This window comes from Malania oleifera, chromosome 3, assembly GCF_029873635.1.
Source record: "Malania oleifera isolate guangnan ecotype guangnan chromosome 3, ASM2987363v1, whole genome shotgun sequence".
NCBI lineage: Eukaryota > Viridiplantae > Streptophyta > Magnoliopsida > Santalales > Ximeniaceae > Malania > Malania oleifera.
In genome coordinates, this window is record NC_080419.1 from 69,683,212 (window position 1) to 69,706,787 (window position 23,576).

The following is a 23,576-nucleotide window of genomic DNA, read 5'->3' on the forward strand; positions in this document are numbered from 1 at the left end:
ACAACACTATACGCGCCAAAGTCCCTTTAGGAGAACTAGAACCGATGTCCTATAGGACCTGAAACAAAGGTTGTAATATTAAGATGAGACACTTCTCAGTAAGGTGGAAGATATTGCGACAGCACGTGACTACATGAGTTTAATCCAGTTAAAAACAGTTGCACAGAATTACATACACAGTACAGTACTATCAGAGATATATCAACATAATACAAGATCATTACAAGCGAGAATCCCCAAGGTTAGGGTAGGGTATAGGCTCATATGTTGTACGATTCCCTCCACATGGTACTCAACCCTGTGACTTTGCCTATTTCAGTTTTTAAATCATGTATATGAAAATTTAGGACAATGACCAGCTTTGAAACTTCCATAATATGCCTAATTACCCCATGGCACGGGTTGTGCACTGATAACTCTGACAGGACCCTGCTCGTGCAGGCACTGTCAAGTATCACATATATAGTCCGACTGCCCCACCTGGTCCATTATTTCACTAGTGGCCCCATTCACTCATGCAAGCCGACTATTTCGATACCCATACTAATTCACATGCGTGGTTGCACTGTACCTTAACAAGCAATGGAACTGTGCCTCTGGCTATTTAAAGCCTCTGATAAACTGGAGTATCTTTCAACTCCTTTGGAGTGTCTTTCAAATCCTTTAGTAACAAGTTGTGGTCCCAATCAATCATATATATAATTTACAGTAATACATAACAACATGTTCAGTTCCAATATTTTCACAACCGTAATCATGCAATCTTTTATGCATTTTTATTTTCTATCAGTCAGTGGTGTTAATCGGCACAAATGCTCTCGGTTCAACCTTTTTTACATTATAAAGATAGGCGATTAACCGACACCTGTTTTCCACTTTTTCAGATAACAAAATGGAATTTCAGTTTTTCTTAGTCCATTCACAAAAATAAAAGTTTAGTATGTTCCAGTTCATATCACATGTCACGTTCGTTTCATCAAAAACCACTTTAATCAATATATAATTCGAAAAAATACCATTTAGACCACAAACCTGGGTATCAAGCAGTTCCTACCTTAGTTTTAAAGCAGTTAAAGTAGTTTTGGAAAATTTGGAGTTCATATGCCAAAACCCTTATTTTTGCCAAAAATCGTAAAATTGTAAGAAACATCATTTATACCTGGTAAAATTTTGCAGATAAGCAGTCAAAATGTGCAGTAAAACATAATCTATCTTTCTAGTAGTTCAATTTTCTAAAAATATTGATGTAAACAAATCTCCTTACCTTAATCCCGAAAATCGAAACACAAATGGATCGATCCAAAACAACGACCCGGGATCCTCGAAACCTAGAAACCAAAGAACATTACTTCATTATAATCACGACTACTACATATGTACCGAATTAGAAACAAAATTAGGTGCTTACCTCGATTTTAGGGGAAAAACCCAAAAATCCTCAAATCGAAAATCTGATTCGCTATAACTATAAAGATTCTCCTTCTAATCCACGTAGTGATATTAGATTGTTGATTCCAGCAACATATGGCATGGAATCCTAGGGAGAGAGATAGGATTGGTTCGAGTTCTAGAGAGAGAGAGAGAAAGAGAGAGAGAGAGAGAGAGAGAGAGAGAGAAAGAATGGAATAACTTGGCAAGGAAGAAAAGGATATTCTATTTATAACTAGGTTGACCTAGCTAGCTTCATTGATGAGTCGGAGTTCTCGTCAACAAGCCGAAGAAAGTCGCTCATGGCTGAGTAAGTGACCTCGTCGACAAGCCTGAGATTTCAGAATCTCTAAAAATACCTCGGTATCTCTTCGTCGATGGGTCTTTGCGTCTCGTCGCCGAACAACTGAAGAGACTTCATCGACGAGAAATGGAGCCTCGTCGACGAGCTATGCTGTTTCATACTTTTTAATTTCTGTTCTCTTTTCTTTATTTATTTTTCAAATTCGGGTCCCTACACAGGATCTCTCCACACGTACTCTCCGGTCCTCTCTCCCTCCTCTCGACTAGTCGGTTCTCTCTCCTCGGCAATTTAAGGAAGCTAGCGTTTATGTCCTCTAAATGCTATAGACATATTTTCAGGATCAAGTAAGGGGATTAGATTATGTCAGTTATTTTTTAAATGTGAACTGATTAAATTGAAGTATATGATTACGGGAATATTATATATGATTTTTTGAATGAGTCGACCGAGTATATGAAAATGTCAGTTTTGGTTATTATACGTATGTGGGGAAAACTAAAGTAAGTAGGGTAATCATCTCCTTTTTCCTATTAATCATATATTTGACTTAAATTAGACCTTAGAGATGATTATACCTTTATTTTTAGTAAATTATATTTTCCTCGGTTTATGATATTATGGTGTATCACTCAGAACGTGTGGCATGAGAATGTTCATTATTATTGTATAATTAAACCTTATGTTTTTATGGTATTACACAGTGAAAGATATGCTTTTATACTAATCTCAGGAAATGTTAAGAATAATGTGGATCTATGAAATGACAGTTTTTATATAGAGTTATGATATGCCAGTTTTATACCGAAAGTCATTGTATGATGGTTTTACACCGATTTATGAAAATGAAAGGTTCGACATAGAATTATGAATATGATGGTTTTATATTGAATTATGAAAACGAGATCATGTTACTGTTTTTACTATGTAAATTATATATATGGCTTATGAACCTTGAGAGACTCGATACTATGGAAGCTCGGTACCGTAACTAGTAAGAAAGACTAGTGCAGCCACATTGTAGTAGAAATGTAGGTGGTAGACAGGCGATTTGACCTGTGAAGAGTTGAGGTACCCTCCTGAGTCTAGACCATGATGTGGTAAGGCAAATTGTTCCTGTAGACGTATTTGCAAATAAATCATGTTGACTTAGCTTGGTGGTAGGCCAACCAAAGCTAAGTCCAGTCTTCGGACCGCACAACCCGATTATGAAGGTTTATACATGGTGTTATATTATGTTACATGATAGTCCAATCAGGAGGGTTCTCTATGCATATATGTTATTTATGAAAAATGGGCTATAATGAGCCGATACTATGTTATCAGGGAAATTGTGTATTTTCAGTTATTCAGGTGTGAGTATAGTTTTCAAATGTCTAAATATATGAATGTTTTATAATCACACTAAAACTTATGATAGCGACACACTAATGCTAATCTAATATGTCTTATTGAGAAGTGTCTCACCCAATACCCAACTCATTTTTTAGGTCCTATAGGGAATTGAGCCTAGTGTGCTACGGGGGTGGGATTAGATTTTTGAGTTATTGTAAGTGTAAACAAGACACTGGGTTACTATGTTTATGTTTTATTTTGGGATGTAATATATAACATGGAGACACATATCGTTAATTGGGATGGTTAGAACTCTGGTAAAATGTTTTGAGGTTTAATTATCTTTCGTTGCATGTTTGTATTGAGTTATGGACAGGGACACTCGGGACCCCTTGTTTGGGTTCGAGTTGTTATGATCATGGTATCAGAGATATATGTGTAGGAAATAGCACTTTGGGCCCCACTAAGTTTGGGGCGCTACATGTGTTGTGACAATCAAAATACTATTTACTTAGCAATGAACCAAGTTTATCTTGTTAGAACAAAACACATTGCAGATACGAGAGTTGATTGGTACTAATAAAATTTAGTTGGTTTAGATGGCTACACAAGAAAATGTAGCTGATATGTTGACGAATGTTGTTAGTAAGGAAAAGTTCTTACATTGCTTGAACTTACTCCATATTACAAGTTGCTGAATCAATGTTGTGTGATTTCAGGTGGAGGAACAAGTTTCAAAGCGTCTTCATATGAGGAAATTTTGGGGTTTTCTTATGAGACTATATATACACATTGTAGTCAAGGATTGAAACCGTAAGGTTCATTTGAAAGTGAAAATTGTATAAGGACTTCGTAAATGTAAGCATATTATCGAATCATGTAAATTCATATTCTTTTTCTCTCTTTTGATTTTCTCTAATTTTTTTTTTTTTGTATTTGTTGAGTGTATGCGTGTATAATTTTAGGACATAATATTATTATTATTATTATTATTTGTAAATTAATATGATAGTCATATATTATAAATATACATTAATGACAAGATTCTTAATTAATAATATTATTTTATTTAATTTAGCAAAAATATTTAAATATTAATTAAAAACAATTATTAATAAAATTATTAATTAAAAATATTGTATTTTTAAGTTTAATTAATACTTAAAAATAATTATATAATGCTCGTAAGTATTCAAACACCACATATTTTAAAAATAATCAAATATCACTTATAATTTTTAATACTTTTTCAATTCAGTAATTATAATAAACGCTCACTGAATTTAACATTTTTTTTTTCAAAATCACTTCTATATAAGCTGCTTGAAACAATTCTTAAAACTCTAAATTATTTCATATAATAAAAAAAATTAAAAACTGACTATTAAATCAGTTGGAAAGGGGTGAAGCACATCACTTTAGAATTTAAAATTGACTATCTAATTTAATTTAAAACATTAATAATTTGACTTAGAATCTCAGCATAAAATCTAGATTTTTTTAATAGCCTCACTAATTAATTTATTTTATTTTATTTTTCTCCACCGAATTGAGTTATCCCTGAAATCCGTTTCCCCCTTTATCCCTTCAGATTGCTTTCGCTCAACCCGAGGGACACCCCGACAAAACGACAAAAACGACACCAAATTACTGTAACCAATCAGAAACCGTGGCTTAAGCAATAGCGCATTGCGGGCCTGAAGTAGGGCATGGAATCCAACTAATATTCTGGGCCCACCAACGAAGCCCACGGAATCAAACGTCATCAACGGTTCCTTCAGCGCCACGCCAGATCACTCCCGCATAGCGTAGCGCAATGTTATAAGTAGCCCACCCCTCCTTTCCCCTCCACTCCCGTCCTTCAGGATCGTCAATCTAGTTGTACCGGTTCATCGCTCCTTCGCTGGGAAGCGATGACTCCATTCGCCGCCGGTATTGTCGCTTTTGTACTATTCGCCCACTCCTATTTGGCGTCTGCGATCCGGGACCCCGCTGGAGACGGCCTCATCAGGTTGCCGTCTGAAGCTTCTAGGTTCTTCCATGGTGGTAGAAATGATGCTGACGAGACGAGCGATGAGGGCTCTGTGGGGACCAGATGGGCTGTTCTGATTGCTGGTTCGTCTGGCTACTGGAATTACAGGCATCAGGTGGTTATCTCCCTTTATTTTACGTAAGCCTGATTTATTTGTGCAATTTCCTAATTTGGTTTCGTTTTGTTCTTGAAATGCTCGATATTTTATTTTGAGCTATTTTTTTACTCTGTTTCTGGCGGGTTGCAGTACTGATTCTAGGTATCTCTAGTCTTTTTAATTATTACTGACGTATTGTTTAGATTTGATTTAAAGTGGTTTTGCATTACTTTATTTTTATTAATTTCAGCTATTTCTTGGTTGCTATTTATTTATTTATTTGAATTTAAGCGCTTATTGCTTAATTTGTGGAATTGCCATTGTTCTGTTAAGTCTTATATCTAACTATGACCTACTTGTATTTAGCTTTGTTCTTTTCTTTTTATATGGATATGGTTATTCTTGGGTTTAGTTATATTCTTGTTTGTTTGCCTCTCTCTCTCTCTCTCTCTCTCTCTCTCTGGCTATTGTGTCTGAAAATGGAGCTCTGATTCTGTCGGCTAGCTAATATGGCTTTTGGTGCAAGCCACCTTTTGCTTTTCTGAGTTTTGTTCTTCTTCGATGCTTTTTCATTGCTTATAAAAACTTGGAAAATGAATGAAAGTAAGATATGTAGTGGTATTTTTTCTTTATTGTCACAGATATAGCTGTGAGAGAGAAGAAAATAAATAATAGTGGTTTCTTTTAATGGAGAGAAAATAAAGGAAGAGTAATTTCCCTCCTATGTTGTTTGGATCACTGGAGAAAGGGATTGATATTATTTTACAAAATTTGCCTTTTGTTTTTTCCTTTTATTTTTAAGTTTCATACTTGATGGGATATATATATTTTTTCGACATTTTATTATTAAAGTAGTCTCTTTTCTCTTCAAATTTGAAAAAGTGTATTAATGTCACTGTTCCTAACCGTTTGTTTTATAGAGTGCAATCCAAATGAGTGATTTCAGGGGGGGAGAATATGATATCTTTTCTTTTCTCTCCAAATCACCCAATCCAAGTTCATTTGTATATTGTTAATCCTTGTTTGCTTCCTAGAATGTGCTTAATTGGTGAATTCATGGACCTTATGGAGCTTTGGGTATAAATAATGGGCTTCGTTGTTCATTCCTTCTAGTCTTAATTTGGACATTCAGATTCATAGAGGAATGAGTAAAGGATGCAGTGATTCACTTCAAGTGTTAAGTGTATGCACTCCCGAAGCCATTGCAGGGCATAGCTAACGCATAAGCATCTTCTAGGAAGCATTAGGCAGACAGCCTTTTGATTGCTATTTACTTGTTATAATAGATGGGACCTTTAATACCTCACTTTGTATTAAAAATTTTGAGGATCACTTATGGGGGTAAACATTTCAATAATAGCCATTGAACCTTCAGAGAATAGCTAATGCTTTTTTGAGCCCTTTATGGTTGGCACTGCGAACTTTGGATTTTGGATATATGCACTAATCTTGTCATTGCACTTCATCTACTGGTCTTGGCTTTCCACTGTGGTCTGCTCGTGGAAAATTAGCTGCCAAGCTGTAGTTTGAATATGATTCATTACAGGTTGGAGTAGTTCCAGTAAATCTTTCGTGAGTAAACTGCTGTAAAGTTCCAATTTTGGGGTGTGCTATCAATGTCCAGTGTTTTGATTGGTTTGATAACTATGTCTCAATTATGGATTAGAGATTTTTTTTTTCTTTTTCCCTCTCTTATTATTTTCTTTCCTTTCTAAAAAAATATGGAAGAAGTGACTGTTTTTTGTTTTGAGTAGGTAATGGACATAAGATTTAATTCATTTATTTGAGTAGGAAATGGGTTATCAAAGAAAGTTAGAAATGTATATGGAATTTCAGTTTTAATTTTTTTAAAACAGTGGCTGGATGGAGCCCCAAGCATGGAACTGTTCAAGGAGATTAAAATTTAATTACTGGTCCATGCATATTCATACATTGATATCTGAAATATTAATAATATGTTCATGCTTATCAAAAGTACGAGTTGGGCTTCTTGTTAGTGATTGTGTTTATATGCAGTGAGGTCATCGCTCTCTCTGTATGTGGGCATGCACATGGATTCTATCTCCCATTTTGTTCACTGATTGATGATATTGGTGGGCTTTTGTGTTTTTCAGTCTGATGTTTGTCATGCCTATCAAATCTTGAAGAAAGGTGGGCTGAAAGATGAAAACATCATTGTCTTTATGTATGATGATATTGCTTTTAATGAAGAGAACCCTAGGCCTGGAGTCATCATTAATAATCCACAAGGTGCCGATGTTTATGAAGGAGTTCCAAAGGTTTAATTTCTCTCTGTAATATGTATACTGGTAGTAGCCTGCTGATAATGTTTGTAAATTCTTTTCTAATTCCTCGTGTTGGTAATTTCTGGTGGCAGGATTATATTGGAGAAGATGTTACAGTTGGCAACTTTTTAGCTGTTCTCCTTGGAAACAAAACTGCACTTACGGGGGGTAGCGGGAAGGTTGTGGATAGTGGTCCAGAAGATCACATATTTGTATACTATACTGACCATGGTGGTCCGGGGGTACTTGGTTAGTATTAGTATAGAAATTGCTCTAAAAAATACTGCTGTCTGCTTTCGTTGATTAGATGGACTACTCACATGGTTTACTTCTGGTTGGCATGGTTAAAAAATTTCATTTCCATGTGGTTTCTATTTTATTGGTGTGTGGGTTCTTTATATGGTCTATGCCTTATTTAAGCAGCCAGAAAAACTGCATTTTGCCAATGTACATCTAATGAGAAGCATGGGCTTTGAGCACCGTACTCCGAGATAGAGCATATGTTTAGATTAAAATTTTTCCTTATGCTTCATCCAAGTTTAATTTATTTTAAGTGGCGGGGCGGGGGGATGGGTGGAAGAAGGAAAATAATTGTTGGTCTTACAGCATACAGCTGGGAAACCATCTTGCAAATGTTATTTTTCTGTCTGTCCATCTTCCAAAAGGTCTCATGTTACTAGAAATTAAATCACAGCTGTAGAAGATCTTTCCTTGATAAAAATCTGTTAAGAAAGGGGGAAAAGATAGAACTCTCCCAATTTCTAATCTTGAGCAGATATGATTTTATCTGGTTATAATTTTTTGTCCAGGACTAAAACTTGATTTAATAACTTGCACATAGTTTTATCTAAACTCAACATTGTCAGTTAATCCTCAATAAAAAGGTTGGGGTAGGGTAAGGAAGATCCATGGTACAGATCCAAGTAATACTCAATTGTAATGTCTCATGATTTATCATCAGGGATGCCAACTGGTCCTTACCTTTATGCCAAAGATTTGATAGATGTCTTGAAAAAGAAGCACGCTGCTGGAACTTATCAGAGTCTGGTAAACTTGTTAGCCCTTACCAGTCAAATGCAACATATAAAACTTGGTGAACAATTTAATTATGGTGGCCTTTTATCTGTAAATCTTTAGGTGTTTTATCTTGAAGCTTGTGAATCTGGAAGTATATTTGAGGGTCTTCTTCCAGAAGGTTTAAATATATATGCAACTACAGCCTCTAATGCAGTAGAAAGCAGTTGGGGAACCTATTGCCCTGGCGAGTCTCCTAGTCCTCCCCCAGAATATGATACTTGTTTGGGGGACTTGTACAGTGTTGCCTGGATGGAGGACAGGTATGTGTTGCATTTCTGTTATATATGCATTACATTTTGTTATTGAAGTGAAGTTGATAGAGACGTGCAACGCGAAATGTCAGAAATGCAGACGCACCGTTTTTTATTTTCTTTCTTTCTTTCTTTTTTGTGAATACTAATATTTGGAGCTTCTGAACAGTGACATACACAATCTGAAAACGGAAACTTTGCATCAGCAGTATGAACTGGTAAGAGCTCAGATTTGATTGTGGTGTTTTTTTCATTATAAAGGAGCAGCTACGATTACTCATGTTTTCCATGACAATTTGACTAAATCAAACATTTTGATACATATGAATTGGCAGAAATATTGTTAATCATTAAACAGACTACTTGGTAATAGGAGGAGCCAATACTATTTTGTTGATGATCATTTACCTTCACTTGCTTGTTTCACTTTTATTCTTTTCTTGGGTTCCCCTTTTCTGGAATTCTCTCTTTGAACTGTTTTTTTCCTTTCAAAAGTTTGGTCTCTTATCCAAATATATTAATGAACAAAAAAATGCTCACTTCACATAAACCATGAGTGCTGGTATAATATGGATCCTGTTGTGTCCTAAAAGCTTAGCTGGAGAAGAGGCTTGATGCCCTCACATTTTACATGCTTTTATCAATTGCTTACATTGATTTTTGTGGTTTCGTTGTGCTGGCATTTTCAGGTTAAGAAGAGAACTGCAGATCCCCACTCATATTATACCTCACATGTAATGCAATATGGTGACATTGGGCTTAGCAAGGATGATCTTTTCCAGTATATTGGTACAAATCCTGCAAATGAGAACTACACTTTTGTGAATGAGAATTCGTTACATTCACCTTCAAAAGCTGTTAACCAGCGTGATGCTGATCTCCTCCATTTTTGGGACAAGGTTTGTGCTTTTAACTTTCCTTTAAATGTAGTGAACCAATTTATTGCCTTTGCTCATGAATCTTTTGTTGGAAAACCAAAATTATTTAATTGTTTAGTTTTGGTTCTTGCACTTGCTGCCTTTAGTTGGAGATCTCCTCCAAGCTTTGTATTATTTTTCCCCTTAATTAGTTATTCAGATAATTATTCTTTCTTATGAAGTATTACAAAATTGAAAGAATTAAAAAAAAAAATGATAAATGGCTGTGGGTACTATTGGAAAAACAAATCCACACGAGATAGAGTGCATTTACTCGAATAATAACAGCATTCTGGGAGCAGGAGTTTCTGGAACCATTTACTAGATCTACCTTTTCCTTGTGGTATCAAAAGCTGCCCAATGATGGATTAATGGGTAACAAGAAATAATGATTTGTAAATTTAAGAATGAAAACCATTAAACTAGGTTGGGAAGCTGATAGCTCAAGTTGAATTTTTTAAAGTTAGTGGGAAAGGCAAAAGTGCAGATTAACTGGATGTCGAACAATGAATTAGTACATGTGGACAGATTTTAGATCTCCAAAAAAAAAAAAGAAAAAAAAAAATTTAGTCTGGGTAAGAAGTTTAGGTGTTAGGGCAGCCACTTTTGTTAACCCTAATAATTGTGAGACTCAAGCTTTTTATTTTTTATTTTTTAAAATTACAGTATCGCAAGGCCCCCGAAGGTTCTCCTAGGAAAACTAAAGCTCAAAAGGAATTTCTAGAAGCAATATCGCACAGAATGCACATAGACGAGACCCTGACACTAGTTGGAAAGCTTTTATTTGGAATTGAAAGAGGTCCTGAGGTGATGGGCACAGTTCGGCCTGCAGGGCAACCCCTTGTCGATGACTGGGACTGCCTCAAAACACTGGTAAATTCCCTATACCAGGCCTAATGTTAGCAACTATGAAGAATTTCTAGTCCATCTTATTCAATTTATATTTGACCAATTTGCGATTCCCACCAATTCCCCTCTCTTTCTTTGGAAGAGAAACCGTGAATAAAATGCATTTACCCTCTATGCAGGTGAGGACTTTTGAGACACATTGTGGATCCCTATCCCAGTACGGGATGAAACACATGCGTTCCTTTGCTAACATATGTAATGCTGGAATTCAAATGGAGCATATGGCTGAGGCCTCTGCCCAAGCCTGCATCAGCATTCCCTCTGGTCGCTGGAGCTCTCTTTATGGGGGGTTTAGTGCATGATTGCGGTACAAAATGCAAACCAAACCATTGATACTTTATATTTTGATTGCTATCTCCTATATACTGAAATATATTGGCATTTTCCTAGGCTTGTTTCTTTTGATTGCTTCAGTTCAGTGTAAATACCAGCGCAGAAGGATGTCTCGATACTCTATGAAGGGGTGCAATGTAACTATTTTACTACTAAGTGTGTGCATGGCAATGCATCCTTTGTAATTTGTGTATATATACATACAAATCAACCTATTTAAGGTAGTGTTGAGTATTACAGACTGGTCTGGTCATTGCAAATTTACAATGTTGGTCGATTAATCATGTATTATTTCATGCATCAATCCAGTTAGAGGAATGTGATGCATAATAAAAATACAGACTAAATAATCTTTGTGTGTGAGATGAAAAGGAAAATATTTATCGGATACTTTCTTCTATTATGTTTTGTATGTAGTTGATGTTATATTTTTTCTTGCGTGATGCATTTCATTCACACGCTCGCACAGATGTGTATGGGGTGCTGTTGCGTGAACTTCCATGAGTCTGAATTGTTTTTCAGTCCAAGCGTACTGTTTGGATTGTAAAAAAATATTTCAACGTCAACTGAATGGGAAGACGATCGCCATGCTCAACTCGTATTTAGGCCATCCTTATAGTTAACGGGCTAATGTGGCTAGGGTGCTTGACAATTGAAAAATTCAGGTCATGAGATTATTAGTTAGATTGGTCATGAGACAAAACCCCCTTGGAACATCTCATGCATGGCAGAATACTCCTACCCGCTGAATTTTTTCTTCACGTGCTAATTTTGCAATACATGAACATGATTATTATGCTGTAATATCTCGTATATTATTGGATTAATATTTTTCTATAATTATCACGTTGTCCCACTTGCTTGAAGTAAATTTTTTTTCTATAAATAATTTATCTTTTATATAAGAAAATTTTGACTTTTACTAGATAGAATTTAAATTCTTATCTATTGGCTTATTTGGTGACTGGAAAGTATCTCTTTAACTGTCTAGTTGATTAGTGAAAATTTGAATCGGTCTCTTAGTATATTTATTACAAATTTAATTTGAGATTTGTCGTGTACTTTGATGAGTGATTTGAAGAGTCGTAGTAAATTGCATATTCGCTCGAAAAGGGATGCTTCTCTAAATATTGTTGATTTTAAATTGTTATTAAGGAGAGTGGAATCAATCAAATACTCGCATCTTCTACACAAGGCTCTTATACTTTGTGCTTCATCTCTCTTTAACAAGTTGACTTACTTGCTTCGCTAAAATGGAAACCTTGTTTAAAATGTTATAGTGAATTGTGGATTTATCTTAAATCATTAATTGGGCTACTATAATGACTTTGTAGGGAATTCACTAGCAATGCAAGCTTTTGGAAGCAAATTGGATCTATTACATGTTGGAAATATCTTCGCACATTTCCAAATGAAGACTTTGTGTCTCCCAAGAAAACTTAATATTTGATGTTGGAAATATTTCCGTACTTTTTCAAATGGAGACTCTGTCCCTTCAGAGAGAGTTTATGTATTGATTCCAAAGGAAATATAATGTAGCCCAATGACCTGAATAAAGTTGTTTACATTATATATGTTTACTGGATGATAAAATTAACTGCCATCACAAATTCCTAAACATATCTAGTGGATATAATGTTATCAATGATGTTTTTTTTTGTAGGGATAAAAATCTTTTTAAGTTTCCTATGCACTATTAGTAGGGTCATTGAGCCTAAGCTATATATATAGGCCCTTCAGATACCATTAAGTGTAGAGGTCATAAGGAATTAAAAGGAAGTTTATATAACTACTCAAGAACTCGAATTATTTCATCACTGCTCAAGACTTGGATCAATCTTTGGAGCTAATAATTTGAACAAATAGTTATGGAATCTTTTGTTTTAATGTTTTCGTTCATTAGTCTTATTACTAGTTAAGAAAATTTGACGCATTATGCACCTCTCTACCCATAACAAGATTTGAACTTACTTTTGAATTAACATTGATTAATTTATATTTAAGTTTGATCATGATGTTTGTTCGTTCATTGGTTGTTTATTTGTAATTAATTCATATGTTTTTTAATTATGAATCGCATCATCATTTGTTAAGTGGTTAAAATTTTCTTGAATGGAATAATCAAATTCTTCGAAAAAAAAAAGTTGGGGTGCATGGATATTGATCTTAGTGTGTTGTGTGGATGAACCACTTGATAACACTGGGTCAACTAGTACACTAGTAGAACTTGCCATATATAACAACTAGGATCACTCTAATCATCCAAGTCAAATGCTCATAAAGTCTCGTACAAATAAGAGCATTAGAGGTTCTATCCCAAATAGTGAGCGATAGGGTGAAAGTTTTCATAAAGTCCATAGAAGATCAATTTGTGTGTTCTGATAAGGCATTAGGCATCACCCTAATATAAAGGCTATTAGACATGAAATATAACTTTTGACCATGTGTGTTAAAGAGGAAAAGAGATTAAAAAATGAGAATGTGGAAAGGGTGAAGGTTTCAATAAAGTCTATAGAAGATCAATTCGTGTGTTTTGATAAGGCATTAGCCATCACCCTAATGAAAAGGCTATTAGACATAAAATATAACTTTTGACTATGTGTGTTCAAGAGGGAAAAGAGATTGAAAAATGAGAATATGGAAAGTGCTACTATGGTGGCCCATGATAGATGAAATGACAAAAGGGGTAAAAGTGGTGGTTCTAAAGGGCAGAAAACTAATAATGAGCTAATGAAACCAAATGGTAATAAAGATGGATGCTTTTTCTACAAGAAAAGAGGTCACATAAATAAAGACCGCTCCAAATTTAAGAAATGGCATGGTAGAAAAGGTAATCTCATGTCTATTGTGTGTTATGAGTCTAATTTTGTTAATGTTCCTAATAATACCTAATGGATTGTTTTGGTTGTACAGTTCACATCGCCAACACCTTATAGAGCACAAGGCATCTAGTCAAGAAATAGAGTGCATTCACGTGTGGAGGCTATAAGAACCTTTAGACTTTTATCATGATCTAGATAAAATTTGGATTTAGAAAATGTTTTCTATGTTTTTTCATTTTCTTGAAATAGGTTCATATTTCAATACTAGTACCTCTTAGATTTTCTTTTAACTTTTCTAGTTAGAATTTTATCTTGTTTAAAAAATTACGTTGCAATTGTTAGTGGAATTTTAGTTCATGGTATAGATAAATTTATTTTAAATTCTACCTATGAAAGTAGCCTCATGACCTTGCACAGTATTGTTAGTGCTAAGCATGTATTGTCGAGGAAAATTCCTTATGTAGTGGCATAAGAGATTGGAACATATCTCTAGAGAAAGAATCAAGAAATTGATAAATAATGGAGTCTTACTAACTCTTACCTTTCAAATTTTGAAGTTTGTGTGGATTGCATAAAAGGAAAACAAATCAACAAACCCACTAAAGATGCTAAAAAGAGTTTAGGAATTCTCGAAATCATACATTAATATTAGTGTACCTTCTACTCCACTTTGTTTGAATAGACATAAATATTATATCTTAGCTATGGACAACCATACAAGATATATGTATCTCTACCTCTTCTTTGATAAGGGTAAGGCACTTGGTGCTTTTAAAGCCTAAAGCTAGTCTTAGTTTGCTTTCCAAGTTGGCATGCATCGCAGATTTTGTCTTTTACAAACTTAGTACTAGGTAGATCTTTGACTAAGTTATTCTTAACTAGTTTAGAAAGTAAATCCATACTTGCATGTCCAAGTCTCCTATGCCACAGCCAGCATGCTTCATTCATAACTGTCTAGCAAGTGACTTCTTGAGAGATCAAGTTTTCAAAGTTTATGCAGTACACATTATCAACTCTTTTTGCAATGAATGAGATTTTATTCTTATCTTTGCTTTCAACTATGCATTTGTCTTGTTTAAAGATTATTTCAAATCCTTTATCACTTAATTGACTAATGCTGAGTAGATTATGCTTTAATCCATCTACTAATAAGACTTCATCAATAGTCAAGTATAGGTTTTTACCTACTTTTCTGATACCGATTATCTTACCTTTGGCATTGCCTCCAAAAGTGACATATCCACTATCCTTAAGCATTAATGTGGTGAACTTGGGTTTGTTTCTAGTCATGTGTCTTGAATACCAACTATCCAAGTACCATTTGTCTTTGATGGAGTGATCCTAAAACATACCCACAAGAGGGTTTCAAGATGTTACTCTATGGTATCCAAACCTTTTTAGGTTTTTTGGTTTCAGGTTTAGTTTCAATTTTTACTCTCCATACTTTTTTGATTTTATTTTTTCCTTTAAATAGACATTCAAACTTTATGTGTCCTTTTTTCTTGCACAAGAAGCAAGTAGTGTATTCAAAAGCATTGGTGGAGGATGTGCTTGCATAGTATTTTGATTCCTTTGCAAAGTACCTCATGTAAAGATTCTTTTTCCTTTTGTTTTCAATTCCATTGAATCCAATTCCTTCTTTGTCTAGTGATATTTTTTGAGTACCTATTAGCTTTTCAAAGTTTTCCTTTCCTTTTGTAAAATTGAAGATTATTTTGTCTTTATCCTCAATTTTACTTTTATGGTTGCTTATTTCTAAATCATTCTTGCTTTTACCATTTACTTATAACTTTACTAGGTCTTGAGACATCTCATTTATTTTATTCATTAGATCACTAATGTGAGAGTCCTTTTCTTTTTCAGTTGATTTTGAAGTCTCTAGTTGATTTTTAAGTATTTCATTTTGTTCTTTTAGTGCTATGTTTCTTTTAATTACTTTTATGAACCTATTATGTAAGGCAAATAGTTCAACTTGCATTTCTCTATATGAAGGCATACTATCACACGAATCACTGCATGACTCATCACTAGATTCTTTAGATGAGCTAATATAGGAGTTTACCTTATCATCTTTTGCCATGAAGCAAATGTTCTCTATTTCTTGATCACTTGATTCATCCTCTGATTCACTTGAGCTTGAGTCATCCCATGTAGCTTTCATAGCCTTCTTTTTCTTCTTCTTAGAGTCCTTCTTAAGCTGTGGGCAATCAGGTTTAATATGTCCAACTTTCTAACAATTATAACAAGTAGGGGGTTCATTCTTTGTTTCCTTTTTACTTGTCTCCCCTTTGTCAGGTTTTGAACCTTTAAACTTTTGAGTGAACTTCTTATTCTTTTTGAAAAACTTTCCAAGTCTTCTAGTGATGAAGGCTATTTCATCATCGTCTAATTCATTTTCTTCTTCTTCTTCTTCTTCTTCTTCGCTAGAGCTATATTTAACAACTTTAAGGGCTATTGATTTCTTATTTTTATTCTCAGAATTTCTTTCATTTATTGTCATCTCATAAATGGGAAGTGATCCTATCAATTCATCTAGGGAAGTGTTTTTCAAGTTTCTTCCTTCTGTTATAGCAGATGTCTTAGGTCCCCAAATTGGTGGAAGTCCTCTAAGGATTTTTTGAATCATTTCATAAGTTGAGTAATTCTTTCCTAAGACATTGAGGGAGTTTATTATATGGGTGAACCTAGTGTACATACTAGTAATGGTCTCATCAAGATTCATCCTAAGAGTTTCATACTCGCTAGTGAGCATATCGATTCTATTATCTCTTACATCAATAGTACCTTCATAGGTTACTTCAAGTTTCTCCCAGATTTCTTTAACTAATTTATATGCCATAATCCTATTGAATTCATTTACATCAAGAGCACAATATAATGCATTCATAGCGCTTGAATTTACTAGTAACATCTTATGGTCATTTTCGGTCATCTCTTTTTCTTCTTTAGGTATTTCTTTACCATCCACAATTTTAGTGGGGATAAGGTCACCATGTGTGACAACTTTCCATGCTTTCAAATCCATAGTTTGCAAATAAATTCTCATTTTTTGTTTCCAAAAGGTGTAGTTTACATCGCAAAAAATAGGTGGTCTAGATGAGAATTGGCCCTCAGTAAAGGAAGATACTCCTAGGTGTGCCATATGGATCTTTATGTAGCTTCTAGTTTAAGATTTACTATAACCTAATGCTCTGATACCAATTGAAAAGTAAGGTGTACTCCCAAGAGGAGGGGGGGGGGGTGAATTAGGCTTTTAAAAATTTCTTTACAAATCTTTTTATTAAGTCTTTCCCAACTCTTTTATATTCAGCAATCACACAAGTATAATTGATTTGCAAAGACCAACACTCAATCCAAGATTTAGTATTTATTGTGGAATGATGATAAAGGTTAGAACTTCAATATTTAGAATTCCGTTTTTCAATATATCAATCCAATCAATAAGGTAAGCTTGATTTCACAATATGAAAGAAAATAAAAATTTCAGCAAGCTTCCAAAAACTTAGATTTTGATATCAAAAAAATTACTTGAATTTAAGTATGTTAATGAACTTTTGATATTTATCAACGTACTTCATTTAATCAAAATTTTCGCAATCAACATACTTTCTTTAATCAAGGTTTCTGCAATTCCCAATAACTTATTTAATTTTCAGCAATTAAGTAAATATCCATGCAATTTATATATGTAGAAAATTAAAGAGATTGGGGAAGAGAAAGACACTGAGATTTTACAAGGTTCAGCTATACCCGCCTACATCCTCGCCTTAGGCAAACCACTCAAGGATTTCACTATACAGCTCCCTTAATCGGGCGGAGCAAACCATTTACACAGTCCTTCTAGTAGGATGAAGCCCTCCTCTCCAAGTGATACCCCACGCTCAGTAGTCCAATGATTCAACAATCCTGAACCATAAAAAACAACAAGAAAAACAAGAACAATTCTTGTGTACAAAGAAACTTTCTCAGTAAGAGTAGATTAGTATAATTTAAAACAAATATACTTCAATCAAATTCAATATAGAAAGATAAAGCTCAAGAATTTATCACTGGGGTTCTTTCTTAGATTGAGAAACTCAATAGAAAAAGCAAAGAACCGTAGGCTTTGATTAGCAGATTTTCAGTAGAAAACTTCAGCAAGAGTGTTGTAGCAAAATGACCTTTGAAGAGTAGAAAATATTATGCTTGAATGCTGATTGTATGCATTGGTGTCTTTAATCCTTGATATAACATGTATTTATAGATAGAAAAAGTTTAATTTTCGTATTCCCCAAGTTACTTGGAGTGTTTCCCAAGTTTTCATAAAGTTTGGGGGTCAAGCAATCTAATTTAAAAACTTTTCTTCGCTGTTTAAATTTGAATGTTACAAAGGTTGGTTGACTGGACTATCGAGATCAGTCGCCCGATCTTATAAAAACCAGCAAAATTTCAAAGTTAGAATGGGGTCAATTGCCTAGACTCATAGGGTTAGTCAATTGGGCCTATTCTGTTTCCCAAATTATTTCAGCATAAAAAGGTTAGTCGCTTGATCGTGCAACTTTTCACAATTTTTTTGATTTTCAAGACTTTAATTCTTCAATTTTTGAAAAACTTCAATGTAACTTAATTAAAGAATATTTTTCGGGGTTTTCAAAAATTGGTCTCTAAGTGAATAAAAGATTCCTAAGAGCTTCATTCATTCATATTAAAATGTTTGAAGTACTTACATGAGACTTCTTAAATACTATGACTCTTCTAATCATTAAGTCTTCATGTATAGCTTCCATTCTTCATATTGAGCTTCACTTTTAGCTTTGTCTTTAGCTTCATGAAATATTGTCACATTAAGTTCAAGCTTTTCATAGACTTTGTCAAGCACTTTGATGTTGATCACTTGAGTCACTTGATCTTGATACTTGAGTTACTTGAAACATTATCACTTAACCAAACATGTTAACTTTCCTTGATTTGTTATCATCAAAATAAGATTCATAAATCTTGTTAGGCCAACAATCTCCCCCTTTTTGATGATGACAAATAAGGAGCAAAAATGAGTGAACCTTAATAAGGCTCCCTCTTACAATAAGTATACTCTTAACAATATTTGAAAAATGAAATATCAGATGTTATCAAAATTAGTTTAAGTTCATATTCTAAGGTCAATATATCAACCATGTATAAGTGTTCATGAATGTCAGCAATGTACATATCTCAGTTTGAATCTCAGTTGAACTAAAAAAAAAAAAATATCATCATTACATAATCATATCTCAGTTTTTCAATATCATCATTACATAGTCATATCTCAGTTTTTTCTTTCCATCTTTTATCTCAATTTTGCTCTCAAAGCTTTCTATCCCTTTTGACATCAATCAGAAAGAGAAGAGGATCAAAGAAAAGTCAAATGAAGACACATAATAGCGCAAAAACAGAGAATTATATTAATCTAGATGTGTACGCAATGTAAAAACATCAGAAGATACAAAAATATAGAACTGAGTTACAAAGCACAAAGAGCAACAAAAAAAAAAAAAAAAAAAAACATCAATCATCTGCAGCTTCATCATCATTAGCTGCTTCACCTTCATCTTCTCCAGTACTTTCATCATCACCTTCTTCCTTGTTAGTTGCATTTTCTTCTTCTTCAATAGAACCATATTCACTAGCATTGGGAGAACTAATGTCCATAGGATCTATGCCGTGTGAAGAACTAGTTAGATACTTTTCAATACGACCAACCCTCTAATCAAGTGAGGAGTAGTTGGTTTGAAGAGATGCAAAATTCTCTTGAAGAGATTGAAGTCTTGATCTCATGTCACTACTAAAGGTGGTGAATTGGTGATGAAAGGGAAGGAACCAGGAAGGAGCAGCATCATCCTGAGGAGCAGGGTGTTGAACTGGTGATTGCAGCTCAGGGGCTTGTCTTTGCCTTCTACCTCCTTTGGGAAACCAACCTTATTCGTGTTTTTCATACCCATTTGCTTGAGAGTGGTTGAAAAAAAAAAAGCATAATGGGTACGTTTAATGAATAGGTTAGTAGGAGAGGCAACATGAAGATGAGTGAAGAGGAGATTTAGAATGCCTCCATAAGGAAGAGTTACTTGGCGAGCTTCAGTACGGGTCCATTTAAGGACTAAGCTCGATAAGTCTAGCATCTTTTCTTTCAGCAAACACCACATAACGAAATAGTCTTGGTATGTCATATAGTCATGAGAACCAACCTGAGGGAGGTTGTTGTATGTCATGATATTTTGGAGGATTTGGGCTTGGAGATTCAGTTGTTTGTACAATGAAGGATGTCCGAAGTAAGTAGGAGCTTCAACCATAATCAGTGGTAAAAATTCTTCGGGAGTAAATCCTTGCTCCATGATCCATGTTTGTCCAAAAGGAGGAAATTCGAACTTGCCTTGGTGTATATTGAAGATAGTAGCCAGGGTTTGTGGTGTAAGTGCAAAGGATTTACCCAAGACTTCAGTAGTGGTTACTGACTCCCGTTTACCAAATTGGCATAGAAAATTTTTACAAGTTTAGGAAAATGGCCTTTAACTTGGTAGGTAATGAAATTTTCCAACCAAGGTTCCTAAACATGGGCAGGATGTTGAGAAAATCTTCTTCAAAAAATGAAAAATCGAGAATTTACCAAGAATTGGATCCGTCAAACAAAGATGCTCTTTGTATAAACGCTTAGCATGAGGAGTGATGAGCCATTGCTCGATTGACGAATCATCATCTCTTGGTGTTGAAGTCTTACGCCCAACTATCTTTGTTCTAGGCATCGTGAGTTCAAAAATAAACGATAAAACCCTAGGGTGATGAGTTTCAAAGGTTAATCGAAGGTTGGATCAAAGGAGAATGAAGAGTGGTAGGCTCACCAAGGCTTTGGTTCTTAACTACCAAAGATAAAATTTATATAACCTAACTAATCCCAAGTTCAGTAGAAAGTGGGTAAGTTGGGTGTTGATCCATGGAGACTTAAAGCACAGTTATGAGACCTCTTCCTAATTAGTTTACTATAGCCTTGTATCAAAGAGAAGTAAAAAAATTATATTTTTCAATGGGTGGAGTCTAACAATCTACAAGAAAGCATGCAAAAGAAAGCAAGTAAATCTAAGTTAACCCTTATCCTACAAAACAGTGTTTAGACATGAATATAGTTTAGGATGTTGTTTTGTGTGATCTAAGTTGAGTGAGTTTACCGTACTAAACTAATCAGAATCTGACTAAACAATCCAAGGAGCCGTTCGATGGCATAGAGTAGCAAGGGTGCACCAGCCATTTGAAGTATGATTGGGAACCAGGGTATCCTCTATCATAAACAATCATGAGAACCTTTATGGGAGACTGTAGCCTAATATGTGTACCTGACTGGAGCAATAGAGGTGCTAATCTTGTCACTAAACATCATCACCATCCAAACAATAAATGAAAGTAGTAAAAAGAAAGCATGTAAAAAGATCATCCCTTTGCATTCATCTCGTTTGACACTAATTCTAGGAAGTATGAAAGAAGATCGTGTAATATACACGGAAGCACAAGAATGCCGCTAGTTGTCACAGGCCGTGAGACACTTCATGCAAGAACCAAAATAGGAATTGAAATCTACTCTACTCCTAATCTAAAGTGGCTCTCAATGACATCTTAAGTTTGTCACTAACCTAAGAGAGGCCAAAGAGGAACCCAAAGTTTGTGTTCATAGTGAATACTTATAGGCTCTAGGGTTTACAAGATTTGTTTTACAAGTTAGGAAAGTTTGCATCAACTCTCGTGTAGAAGATTGTCGCTGTCAACCAAGTCGCCCCTATGTCATTATTGTGCACGCCTTAGTCAAGACTCGCGGGAAATTAGGAATTCAAATCTTCAATGTCTTCGACTGTGTCGTGCCTTAGGGTCTTACTGGTTAATCTGATGGTTGAGACTTGCAGGATCTCAATCTTCAGGAAATCTTAGGAACTCGACATAGTCGCCCCTTAAGGTTTCTTGGTCAAACACTTCGTTGAGGCTCTCGGTAATTTTGCTCTCAGTTCTGTCTTAGTATCTCAACGTGGTCACCTCGGAGAGTCACTTGGTTGAGGACTTGGTCGAACCTTGTAGAAATTTGATCTTAGTCTGAACCTTGGAGTCTGCAGTGGAAAACTAAGTCGCCCCTGTGTGTTGCTAGTCGCACCACATGGTCGAGCATCATCTTTTTTGTCCCTTGATAAAATGAAGCTTCAGGAGCTTGGTTGAGCATTTGATTTGAGTTTTGAGTCCTTCAAATCCTCCTTGGCTTCTCGTAATGCCTAACTCTATGGTTTTAACCTATTTTTCCTAAAAAGACAAACAAACCTTGCACAGCTCTGAACAATAATAACTCTGGGAAATTACATAGTAAAATGAAGATAAAAAAAGATAAATGAGGGTCTAAAATCATGCATTTTAGGGACTCATCAAAGAGAAGAGGGGAGCATACTAGGGTCAGTTGACTGGGGGCTTGAAATTTTGGGGTTTGCGTACTGTTCGTATTTAAAATCCCGTCAGTCAGTCGACTGAACTCGAGGTCAGTCGCCTGATATTTAGCATATTTTAATATTTTTCCAGATAGTAGCATGTTAGTCGAATGAGGATTAAGGGCCAGTCACTTGACCTTGATCACCCTGAAAAATTGATAAATTCAAAGGAATCAATTGACTGGGGCTTAAGGATCAGTTGCCTGACCTCGCCTATCTTTCAAAGTTTCTCTTAGAATTCATCATGTATCCTTCTAAGCGACTTCCCTATTGTGTAATAAGCCAAGTTCTCTTCTTGTAGATATAAATCTATCTTCAAGAAGAGGTTTGGTAAAAATATCCGCCCATTGGTCACTTGTATTAACAAATTCAAGTACGATATCTTCTTTTTGCACATGATCTCTTAGAAAGTGATGTCTTATATCTATATGCTTGGTTCTTGAGTATGATATAGGATTTTTAGAGACGTTTATCGCACTTGTATTGTTAGACTTTATAAGAATTGTTGAATATTCTAAATTAAAATATTTTAATTTTTGTTTCATATAGAGTGTTTGTGCACAACAACTACTTGTTGCCACATACTCAGTTTCAAAGGTAGACAAAGCTACGAAGTTTTGTTTCTTAGAGAACCAGAGAACCAAGAGACAAAAGACCGCCCTAGAAAGTGAAAAGTCCTACTTGTGTTTTTTCTATCAATCTTACATCCAACATAATTAGCATCTAAATAGTTGATCATCTCAAAGCTGGTGTCCTTAGGATACCATAGACCTAAGTCAATAGTACCTATCAAGTATCTTAAAATTATTTTTACGACTATTTGGTGAGATTCCTTAGGGGCTGACTAAAATCGGGCACACAAGCATACACTAAACATTATATCCAGTCTACTAGCTGTCAAATATAGTAGAATTCCTATCATGCCACGGTAATACTTTATACTGATTTTCCCTTTTCATCTTTATCAAGACTTATGAATGTACTCATTGGAGTTCCAATAGGCTTGCTACTTTCCATGTCAGACTTCTTAAGCATGTCCCTTATATATTTAGATTGATTTATGAAAGTTCCATTCTTGGTTTGCTTAATTTGAAGTCCTAAGAAGTAATTTAATTCTCCCATCATACTCATTTCAAATTCTTTTTGCATACATTTGGCAAAGTCGTTACATAGTTCTTTGTTTGTAGCACCAAAAATAATGTCATCCACATAAATAAGCATATCTTTATTTTTAGTTTTAATAAAAATGTGCTATCTATTTTTTTTCTAGAAAATCCCTTTTCTAGTAAAAATATACTCAACTTCTCATCCCAAGCCCTAGGGG

At 34.8% G+C, this 23,576-nt stretch overlaps 1 protein-coding gene across 3 annotated transcripts in view; it reads left to right on the forward strand.

Moving 5' to 3' along the window:
• The window catches only part of LOC131150627 (vacuolar-processing enzyme-like), a 46,568-nt gene extending 34,029 nt beyond the window's left edge, over nucleotides 1-12,539 (forward strand). Inside the window, exons 2-12 of one of the 3 annotated variants that reach the window (XM_058101472.1) lie at nucleotides 3,784-3,922; nucleotides 4,656-5,211; nucleotides 7,308-7,472; nucleotides 7,571-7,727; nucleotides 8,440-8,525; nucleotides 8,616-8,815; nucleotides 8,976-9,024; nucleotides 9,496-9,705; nucleotides 10,390-10,596; nucleotides 10,752-10,939; nucleotides 12,300-12,539. In XM_058101472.1, coding sequence (XP_057957455.1) covers nucleotides 4,978-5,211; nucleotides 7,308-7,472; nucleotides 7,571-7,727; nucleotides 8,440-8,525; nucleotides 8,616-8,815; nucleotides 8,976-9,024; nucleotides 9,496-9,705; nucleotides 10,390-10,596; nucleotides 10,752-10,934 — 1,491 coding nt within the window. In that variant the 5' untranslated portion in view covers nucleotides 3,784-3,922; nucleotides 4,656-4,977 and the 3' untranslated portion in view covers nucleotides 10,935-10,939; nucleotides 12,300-12,539. Of the gene's footprint in view, nucleotides 1-3,783; nucleotides 3,923-4,655; nucleotides 5,212-7,307; nucleotides 7,473-7,570; nucleotides 7,728-8,439; nucleotides 8,526-8,615; nucleotides 8,816-8,975; nucleotides 9,025-9,495; nucleotides 9,706-10,389; nucleotides 10,597-10,751 lie in introns of all 3 variants that reach the window. The other 2 variants (XM_058101473.1, XM_058101471.1) reach the window with 2 other exon arrangements.
• Nucleotides 12,540-23,576: the final 11,037 nt, after the last annotated feature.